At 46.4% G+C, this 11500-nt stretch overlaps 1 protein-coding gene across 1 annotated transcript; it reads right to left on the bottom strand.

Annotated features, from left to right (window-relative positions):
• Positions 1-314: 314 nt before the first annotated feature.
• Positions 315-2743, bottom strand: F5J12DRAFT_927835 (uncharacterized protein; the record flags this gene model as incomplete). Its single annotated transcript, XM_051749418.1, has 5 exons — positions 315-1053; positions 1106-2314; positions 2384-2486; positions 2522-2582; positions 2730-2743. 5 exons carry the CDS (start codon positions 2741-2743, stop codon positions 560-562), a joined length of 1881 nt encoding a protein of 626 aa, XP_051599099.1. The 3' UTR covers positions 315-559.
• Positions 2744-11500: the final 8757 nt, after the last annotated feature.

Here is an 11500-nt window from a genome sequence, read left to right on the forward strand (position 1 = left end):
TGCTGACACCCCACTACCTGTCTAAACTTCTAGCTATGAGGCCAACAATGTGCCTGCTGTGCAAAATGGCCCTATCCTCATGTACTAGTTGGCAGAAAATTTGTATATCAATTTCAATGCACTGCAACCAATTGCAATGCCCACAATTAAACTTCTAATTGAAATGAGATTGTAATCAAATTGAATCTAAGGCTCCTTCCAAGGCCCCAACGATCTCTTGCAGGACATTTCTTGTGTCGGAGAATGAAGCTTCGAGCACTATGTGCCGAAGTCAATCCTACCTAGGCATCAAACTTTACTGTATCACGCGCGCGTAAGGGAAACAAAAAATCACCATTGTTGATCCAACGTACAGCTATCGAAAGGGGTAGAGGAGTGGGGGAGGGGATTTACAATGTTCGTGCAAGTTATCTTGGGGGAGGGGAATACAGTAGTACGCGATTATGTTATAAGAGAAAACCAGATGCTACTTTACGAGGCTAATCCAATGTCCGAACATGCTTCGAAACGGACCTAAACAAGATCGAGACGTCTCCATTGCAGGTCGACGTCGCGACGCCTAAGCCATGGTAGGGTAGAGATGGGCGTTGGGGAATTTGGCCTTGATACGCTCCAAGAGCCATTCGAAAGGAGTTCCGTAGGTAATATCGGTAGATTGCGTCCGGCCGGATCCACCGGTGAGCAGGGCGGCGACACGTCCCTTCCCGTCGACGATAATGGCACCAGAGTCACCTCGGGCGGAGAACGCAGCGGTTCTATCATTCCCGAGAATCGCAAACTCCATCGACGTTTGCTCAGTGCCGTCTGAAGAATAGTCGCGCACGAACGATTTGATGCCAGTGCCACGGCCAATGGTCGTGCCCGTCGCGGCGCCGTTTTTGATGAGAAGAAGGCATGGCTCGCCGTTTGCGTCATGCATTCGCGGGCGAGCGAGCTCATCTTCCGGGACGACGCCCTGAATCGGAAAGAGTCTGTCGTACGGATAATTAAACGAGGGGGCCGAGGGGTCGGGGTCCATCATCGACGTAAATTTGCCTGGCGTAATCTCCGTGCCTGGGTAGAGCAATGAGCATAGACGGACTTCATGAAATAGACTAAAACGTACCCAAGTCGATCACGTTGCCCTTGAAGTTGGCCCAGCCGATCTTGTTGCGGTCGAGCTCGATCAGGGCCCAGTCCTCGGTGTAGCGCTTGCTGCCGGCGCCGACAGTAATAGGAGGAGCATAAAGGACGTGGCCGATGACACGATGATTCTCTTGGCTCCAGACCTTGGTGACATCGCTATGGAATTTGTTGATCACCTTGATCGATGCCTTCGCCTCCCTCAATCTAGGCTCGACCACCGCCCGTTCTGCCTCGACGCCGTCCGTGTCCCCACTCTCCTCCCTGTTCTTCAGTACGTCAAGCTGGTTTTGGTAACAGTCCACCATGATGGTGTCATCGGCGATCTTGACCATAGCAGACGTGAGCACGCCCTGGAAGGCCATGGGACCGGGGAGCATGATTTCAATACGGCGCTGACTGTTGTGCGTACGGTGATAGAGCTTGTTCTGAATATCTTTGGGTGGCAAGACAACGTGGCGGGCCGTAAGAACGTAGACCGTCTCGCTGTGGCAGCCTGTGGAGAGGTAGAGAGCGCCGGTGCCCTCAGCGTACGGAGTGAAGACCGATGCTATGCGGAGACCGAGTGCCGCGGTGAGAGGACTGCAAACGCTGGCGGTTGGGTTTGCAGTGGCGACGTAGTTTAGGAGCCTAGGGCCGAACCGCCTGAAGACTGACTCACGAAACGCTATCTCCACGCCGACGATCTGAAACGAGAGGAGAATATTCTCGCAGGCAAGGGCCGCAACCTGGGCAAGCTTGCGGGAGAGAGACCCAGGCCTGACACCGACCCATAGAACGATGGGACCGACGTGCTTTCCGGGTTCGGCGAAGCGGACGACATCGATTGTCGTCCACTTGACAGTGGCAGAGTCAAGGTATTGGTAGACGTGTGTACCCACGTCCTCCCATGCGGCCGCGAACTTGTCGTCGAAGACCGGCCTGATCTCCCTCTTCACGAGGTATGTCTCAGGGCCGGTTTGCTTCTCCGACGGGGGCCCCGTACGAAAGACCAAGGTGGGTTTCGAAGGCAAGCCGTGGTAATACGTCGTTGCATCTGGATCGACGTCAGCGTCCTCGGGCGAAGTAGGGGGACTGTCGTCTGAGATGAAGTCAGACTTGGAACTCGTATTGATAGTGGGATAGTTATGAAATTTCCTCGCGATGTCGAAGCACAAGTCGAGAAATTCTTGCGGAACTTCTAAGCCAACCACTGGAAGACGAGAGGGGGAAACAAGAAGGTGAGTACGAGACGAAATTAGGAAAATACTAAAGGACTTACTTGTAAGTGGTGGAACGCGAGTCGACTGGGTCGTTTGGTGAGGGACAAGAGAAGGAAATGCGCCACGCGGCCTCCCTATCGAACAGGGGTACGCAACCTTTCCCTGGAAGGTTTCAAGAATGTGCATGTATTTGGTACCCTATATTTCAAACCCCACCCCGCGCGGTGGGGATTGCCGAAGAGGACCCCAAAGGTAGCCCTAGTACATGTTGTAACAAATTACCCAACTACAGTCGGGGACAAGCAAAGCCCACCAATTTGGTAACGGCAGAAGGAGGAATTTTTACACCAAACTAATGGCAGATTCGGATCCAGTGAGCCAAAATACATCCAAAAAGATACTTACGAAGTGCCTCCCATGATATTTTTCAGCTGCCAAATTTTTCAGATGTTTGAACAAGAATATCTACATGCCTAGGGTCCAGGTTGATATACACTATGGATTAAGGACTGCCTCAATGGCCATCATTGCTCGCTGTGATACCTGGCAATGCTGTTTCTGCTTTTGTACTGCCCATTCTGCAGCATGTCCCGTAAGCCCCAGTCTGTAAGCACTCAAAAATCAGTGTGAATAGTTGATAAAGTGCCAGATGACTTCAACAGGACATGAATTGAGGATGTCTGTTGCTGCTTCCTTCACCTCAGTGAAGTTTGGTTTTGTTGCCTGCTGATAGCAGTACTTAGACCCCCCCCTAATACTAACAATGACATATCAACCATATGTATTAATGAGAATATTCAAAACTTACCATCTCAATTGGATTGAGTTTGCAGTGGAATTTTGGCAAGAACAAGCAAATGTGCCCAGCATCTTGTATCAGCTTCTTGAGCATTGATGTCTGGTTGCAGAAGTCATCTTACTGACTCAGCAAGCATGCCATGCAGCACTGCTGGCTTTTGAATGGGCACACAGGTGAACACTTACTCCACAACCCTGCAAGGTCAAAGCCCTGCTCTTTGAGTACTGCCTGGAGACCCTTTGGTTCTCCTGTGGGTGTTGTCATCCTTTGGAGAAGTCCCCATTTTGTAGGATCAGGGTTCAAGTGAGGAATAGTGGTATCTTGTTGATTTCTCTGCTTTCCACCATTCAGTTTGTTCATGTCAAATGCATGCAATGCATCTGGAGGCAGTGTTGCATGTGCTGACAAGTTGTCAAAGATGAATAATGCCTGGACACCTGGGCCACAGACCTCTTCATGTATCTGGATAGCATACCACATCTGTGTGAGCAAGTTATCATGTGTCCACCATGCATCTCCATTGGCACCAGGTTATATAATCTTTTGTGCATCTTTGATGATCCTTCAGCATCACACAAGGTAAGCTGGCCATCTTCCTCATTGATAAAATCTGACACATGGATAATCCAACCTCTTCCCTTCTTCCACAGAATGTGTTCATCACAATGAAGCCTGCTGCAAATGTGTGAGTCCAAACAGTGCCCTGCAGAAACAGTACAACATACCAAGCACTATTTGTGTTGTCATTTGCATGGAAGGAGCACTCATTGTGATAGTAGACTTTGAGTTGATGTTCACAAGGCCTGAGGTCTGGCTCAATCTTTGTGAGCTCTGGTCCATCAAACTGGACCATGTGGTATTCAAATTCCTGCATTTTGTGCAGGTAAACTTCATTGCAGTACTTTACCACATCTTCATGCCCATGCCCATCCATGTAGACACCTTTGCACACAGCTGTGTGTCACCAACCAAGTTTGATCAGCCAATGACATACTGTACAGTCTGCTTGCTGACTGCTGGCTTTGGAACAATTCCAAGCTCAGGAAATATTTTGGAGTTGATAGCATTTTGGAATGCACAGGATGTGACCTGCTCAGTGGGAAGGCTTGATAACCATGCCCAACAATGAGGCTGCACTGATTCATCATTGAGGAAACCCCATTTCTCCTCTGGAAGCTGCTTGAACAGCTGATAATGATGTGCAAGTGCATGGACATGATAGCTGAACCATGCACCAGAGCCTTTTCCAGGATCATGCCACAGTCATGCAATCTCCAAACTGGCTGCAATTTGAGAGACACCCCTGACTTGAAGTGTTGCAAAGTGTGATAAGATCATGAGCTGATTGATTTGAGAGAGCACTAAATGCTCGTGTTTCTTCAGATCTTGTTGTATTTGCTCTCAGAGGACACTCCAGTCATGAATTGTATTGTGGCTCATGAATGTCATCATAAGTTCATCTTCCCATGCTTCATTCTCCATCTCTGACATGCTGCTATCCTCAGTGATGAGGTTGCTGTCTAGGTCACCCATGCCTTCCATGCCTGTCTCACTGCCATGTAAGTCATTGCTATCTGAAGATTCTGACTCATTGGATGTGACAGAGATTGAGACCATGGAGACACTGCAGACTTGTGGCACCACTAGTGCACAAGGTGTTGAAGATGACTGTAGATCACAATTATCAGCTTATGTACTTTGATGGAGCCTCTGAAAATATTGACCCACTGGTTTATCCACATGTGGAGTTGCAAGTGGAGGTGTGGCATTCTTCATGAATCCAAAGGAGTCCAATAAAGACTGACCCTTCCAGTATGCTCTGTACTGCTGCTGTGTCCAGACAACTCATGACATCTGGACCTTTTTTGTAGGTCTTCAGGCATGCTGTATTGTAAAAGGTGAGCCTTCGATTAATGCAGATGCCCTATGGAACCATGTGCTCACATTTACATGCCATTTTCCTCTTTCACTGCAGCCAATCCAGAATCCAGTCTGGGTCACCCTCCTCTTTTTGCTGAACCATTTCTGCCAGCTTCTGACTAAACTCCTCATCCTCCAGGATGCTCCACTCAGCTTCTTCATCTGCATCTGATTCCAAGTCACTTAGCACATTATTTCCCTCCTCAATACCAAAGTTTGAGCTTGGAGCAACATAGGTGGGTTCTTTGTTCATCATTTCATTGATATCATCTGATGTGGCATCTGAATTAACAGACAGTGCATGGTTCTGGCCATGGAGTCCAGAGATGTTCTGAGTCCTGGGCTGCTTCTTTGGGTGTCCACATGGCATCTTCGGGTATAGTTTGGAGTTCAACATCTTTTTTTTACAGTTGCACCATGACCCATAACAGCTCTCCATTCCAGGAACATGTTTGGTTCAGTAAAACGAGTCAAATGCATATTTTTTCGTATTTCTAGCTATTTTTCTTTCAGTGTGTCAATTTTTGGACACTAGTTGACATTAAGGGTACATTTTTAAGAGAATTGGCTCATGCAAAAATGATAAACTAAGCCTAAATAAACTATTTATGTGATTTAGGGATGCCTCCATTGCATGTGTAATCCAGCAAAAATCAGACAAATTTTTTGATGTGGCTGCTTGTCCCTGACTGTAGCAACAAAACAGTGTTTTTCTCAGTGTGATAGCTGCTGCAGCATCACACAGTAGCACAGAGTGAACTTCAACATGAAATGCGGCTCTCATACACAACTCCCCTGGGCACCCCTGGATGCTATCAGAAAAAAATCACAGCCATTACATGTGACTGTGCAGTGGCACACAAAACTGTCCACATGTTTGCATGTTTTACACTAGTTATGACTAAATGCAATAATGCCTAACCCTAGCCCTAAACTATGAGTGTATGAAAAACATACTTACTCTTGGCTTTCTATGGGTCCAAGAATTAAGTGATTTGGATAGGAATTGATAGAATAGCAACCATTTGAATTTGACATGTCATGTAGACAGTGTTTTGACTTTATAAAAATCCAACTATCTAGTACTTGGTATGAGCTCCTTTGGCCTTGATAAATGCTTCAACCCTTCTAGGCATGCTTTCTGTCCATTTTTGACACTCTTCCACAGAAATCTTCCCCCACTCCACTACCACCCTTGCCCATAATTGATGAACTCCTGTAGGAGCACTCTCATAACCTGAGAGCAATGTTTTGAGGTGATTCCAAATGTGTTCAATTGGGTTGAAGTCTGGAGATTGTGCAGGCCAGTCTAGAAGCTTGATATCCTGCTCTTCAAACCATTTCTGGGCTCTTCTAGAGTATGCTTGGAGTCATTATCTTGTTGAAAGATAATGTCATCTTCTGGAATTCCAGATTCTTCCATGCTTTGAAGCAACCCTTCCTGCAAAACAGCCACATAGTGTTCAGCATCCATCCTTCCCTCAACCTCACTCAAGACCCCAACACCATTCCACCCTATACATCCCCAAACCATGAGTGAACCTCCTCTGAACTTGACTGTGCCTTTGACCCCTCTGGAAATAGGCCCTTCACCCTTCTTTTTCCACACATACTCTTGTCCATCTGACCCAATCCTGTTGATTTTGGTCTCATCTGACCATATAACTCTCTTCCAGTCCTCCACAGTCCAATGCTGATACTCAAGAACAAAGGCTAACCTCTTCTTCTTGTGACCAGTAGAAAGTAATGGCTTTTTCTTCTTCACCACAGCCTTCAATGAGGCTTCTTTGAGGGTATTTCTCACTGTCTGAGAAGAAACAGGACTATCAACAATAGAGTTGATGAAATGAGTGGCTTGAACAGCATTTTTGGCCTTGCCAGTAAGGATTTTCTGACCAATAGCTCTCTTGTTGGTAGAGGAAAGCTTGGAAGGGTGACCACCATGAAGCCTAGACCTCTCTGGTTGGATTTCCTGAAGAACCTGGGATACTGTAGACTTCCCTAGACCACCAGTGCCACCTGCCAGAACTGTCATCAAGCAAGAATACAACTTCCAAACAAAGTGCCTGCCACAACAACACAGACCTGGCTGCAGTTTCTGTGCAGACCCAAACCACTGGATGAGAATGTGTGTGCTTGTTGAAGTCTATATTTACACTGGTAGATCACATGTGGGACTGACAACCATCTCTATCTTGCAGATGGAAGCAGAATTCTGTGCTTCCCTGAATGTGACTCACTGAATGATGCTGTTGACCATGTCATGGCTGACAGAGACCAGGCCAGTGCATGTGCACAACTCCTGCTGCTCCATGCAACCCAGCCTCCCAGGGCTTGGCCAACCTCTTCTGTGTTGCTAACCCCAAAGTTGATGTGCAGTTGGAAATCCAGTCATCTGCCTTTCTAAACACTGTCCAGGATATCAATGGATCTGTTGCTGACTTAGCTGACCCCAACTTTCAGGCAGATGACACTCAAGCTAGGGCTACCTACCAAGTGGACATAGGTAACAAAGGTGCAGTCTCTCACAGAAAGAAAGCCCACTTTGACAGGGTAGAGATTACAGTGCAACCCACAGTATGTCCAGCCAACCTTCAACAAGCAAACCCTTGTGTGGCCACTGTCAAAGAAGAGATCATCTCCCCTGCTGTTCAAAGCTCACACACTGCTTGCCAGGTGCCCAAGCCCTCTGCACCTACACCAACACCCACACCTGCAAAACCATATGTCCCACCTACTAACTCCACACCAGCATCCTGTCACATCCATGACTCTTGGACCCAAGTGCAGTCCAGTCTGGACCCCCAAGCCCCTATCTCCAGTTGAGTCCAGACCTAGTCTGACCTAGAAAACCCCACTCTGGCCCTGAGTAACCCAACTCCAGCCTAGATAACTCAAGTCTGATGTTTTACCCCTATCTCCAGTCCACTCTGGCCTCTCAGCCTTGTGCTACTCCACCCCAGTCCTCCCAGGTCCATGTCCAGGTCACCCAGACAAAACTCTGGTCTGTTTTCCAATGTTTGTGCTATATTTAGTTTTAGTCCTCTTGCCTGATCTCTGCTTACTGTATGAGTCCTGTGTCCAACTCCAGTTATGCTGGTCACCTGGACTTGCAGGAGTGGAGAGATGACTGAGCAAACATGCTGACTAAGCACAGATGATACTTCAGTTATAGAATGGTGGTAGATAGACCCTTGATGGAGCCTCAACTACCACAGATGATGAGTGATGACAGATAGACCATTCCAAATGAGCCTCAACTGTCAAGAACAAGTTACTTCAGAGATGAACTGGACTGACTTCTTGAGTGACTTCTGATTGCTTGTGATTGCTTGGGTTGTAGCTAAGTACATGGGGGTTTATATACTGTAGGGGGAGTGCAGTCTATGACAAACAAGGCACAAACACTCAGTAAGTAATGAGTGAGGACTGTAAGCAATGAGGATGACAATGAGTAAGCAAGAAATGAAAATTGGTAAGTATTGACAACAAACAAGTCAAGGGCAATCAAAATATCACAGTATGAGTCAAAGAATGTCAGAAACTGAGTAAGTGCACAGGTATCATGTTAGGGGGTGGCAATGCATGTCAGATCTTGGTGGAGACATCACTAGATCAAAAGATTGGATGACAGATGGACAGTGTTTCCAGATGGGGAAGTATTAATTCCAGAATTGAAGGGCATGAGTCAGGTGTCAATGGGCTTGGGCATTGGGGGTCTATGGAGCAATGGGAGCATAGGTGATTGCATCTCCCACCCATTCATCCTCCCAGCAAAGTTAACAAAATGCTTCATGAACAGGGCTCTGATGGAGAAGGAGAAGGGGGGACATCTTCTGCTGGGTCTTGCAGTAAAAAGGCAAGATGCATGTCATACTTGTCATGGATGTGATCAGGGAGGGATGAACCAGGGGGCTTCAGGATGGAAGCTGGTGGAAATGCCTGGCAGATATACATTGCCACTGTCTTTGGCAAAGGAGACAAGTGAGATGATCAATGATGAGGCAGCCATTTCTGATGGACTTAGAAAAATGAGTGTCTGATGGATGGAGTGCTGTAGAAATGCATAGGATGCAAGGATCCTCTCCAAATTCACAAGGCAGAATTGTGTGGCTGTAAGTACCTTTCAGGTGGCTTCCTTCATGTGATAAACCTTGATGGCCTCTCATCTCCAATCCTCTTCACAACAACTGCAATCTGGACATGTAACCTACAGACTTCATAAGTTCTTCAAGTCTTACCACTTCAAACTCAAGTGGAACTTTCAATATGAACCACTCAACCAACAATCAATGTATGTCTATGCTGACTGTGAGAGCTTTGATGACACCTCCTTTGATGCCTTGATCTCTTAGGTGGGCCTCCTGTAACAATATATCAATAGCCTGTAGGGAAACCTGGTAAAAATAACATGGAAAACCCCCTTGTGTGCCATCATTCATCTTGAACTCAAGTGGTGCTTTCCTCATGAGTGACTCTTCTACTGCTGCTAGTTTGGCTTGCTTGAACCTTGCCATTTCCTGTAACTTTCTAGTCAGTAGTTCACTTGTACCTAAGAGCTAGTTCAGAAACAAAGTCCCACCAAGAATCCAACTAAAAAAAACCCAGAAAAAGTCCCAGGCTTCATCACATAAGCATCCAACATTCAAGTGGAGCTTGACTTCAGGAGGAGTATGCTTGGTGTGACATATGCAATATCGCAACACAACACATGGCTGATATCACTGATGAGTTGTCCTCTGTCAATGTGGGCTGACCTGTAGATGAAGCAACTGATGATGAGGATATCAATGAGGACTACCATCGATGCTGCCAAATTATCATTCTTCTTCTATTCTATTATCAGATTCAACTGTTTTATGCAGATGCTCTATTGACAAACACTCTAGCCACAATCACTGAAGCAACACAGCATGCTGAGCCAATCCCATACCATACTTCCACTCTAACTGGGGCAGGGTGGGTTACCAAACTTTTGAATGGCCACCCCAAGAGGATTCACACAGAACTTGCAGTGCATAAGCACATCTACACCCATTCCAAGCACATCATGCTTGAAGAACAACTCACGATCTTCCTCTACACCTCCGTAACTGGCATGTCAGTCAGACATGTAGGGGAGTGTTTCCAAAGGTCGAATAGTATGGTTTCCAAGTGCATTTCTGATTCACATTCCTTCCAATATGCTGATCACCATTGTAGGTACTTCAAAAGAATTTTGTTTGCATTTTCATCTTGTGATATATACAGCAAGTTCATATAATTACCACGCAGTGACAACCCTGTCCACCCCACAATTTTCGATAACCCCAAGTTCTACCCATTTTTTGTGGATGTGATTGGTGCGATTGATGGCATGCACATTGCATGTGCTCTGAGCATGGAAGAAAGGGATGCCATGTGAAACTGAAAAGGCTTTACATCCCAGAACTGTCTCATTTGCTGCAACTTTGATATGTGCTTCACATATGTGCTTAGTGGGTGGGAGGGATCTGTGGCCAACATGTCAATCTACCATGATGCTCAGCTGAGTGATTTAGCCATTCTGGATGGCAAGTACTACCTTGCTGATGCAGGGTTCCCAAACTGCCCACAGCTTTTGATTCCCTTCCGAGGACAGCAGTATCACTTAGTGGAGTGGGGCTGTGCACAATTATGGTAGATGATTTTCACTGCTGTCTTTTTCTCTGATTCAGATGGATTTCTAGGCCAGTAAATGCCAAGGAGTGTTATAACCTCCACCATGCTCAGCTTCACAATGTGGTCGAGCACATAATCGGTGTCATCAAGCAGTGCTTCCAAATTCTTGTCATACCCCCAGAATTTGATATGAACATTCAATCCCATATCCTGCCAGCACTTTGCTGCATCCACAATATCATTCGCAAGTACAATCCGCTGGAATTAGAAGATATTGAAGGCTTCATATTGCCTCCACCACCAGATGGATCAGCACATGTGATTGGCTCGATTGCCAATGTTGTTCCAACTGATGCAGACTGCCTACAGATGACAGAGAAGCAGGGTGTGACTGCACAAAGCATATGGGCTAGTTACACTGCAGAACAAGCATGAAGGGGGGATCCAGTTGCCAACTAGCTACATATATCATTTGTTTTCCCTCAATTCCTAGACATCATCTTTTTGAATGCAAGTTGATGAGTGCAGTGTTCAAATTAGAGAGAGATGTATTGCAAGGCAATGTAAAGATGGATTTAAAACTACAAGGTATGAGTACGACATACAATACAATCACTGCATACATGCCCTGATCTCATCGAGCCTCTTCTCAAGCCAAGCATGCTGAGCTGCAGCGAAACAATCAGGATTGCTTGTGAATGATAAGTATAAGCTAGCATATGCAGCATTTGCCTGGAACTGGTCTGCAATCCAGGTGATATCAATTGGCAAGAACTTATCTACATCTGTTGTGAGAAGTGTCTCTGTTGCCTTGTGG

This window comes from Pisolithus orientalis, assembly GCF_024613125.1.
Source record: "Pisolithus orientalis strain OTSU chromosome Unknown F5J12scaffold_17, whole genome shotgun sequence".
NCBI classification, from domain to species: Eukaryota; Fungi; Basidiomycota; class Agaricomycetes; order Boletales; family Pisolithaceae; genus Pisolithus; species Pisolithus orientalis.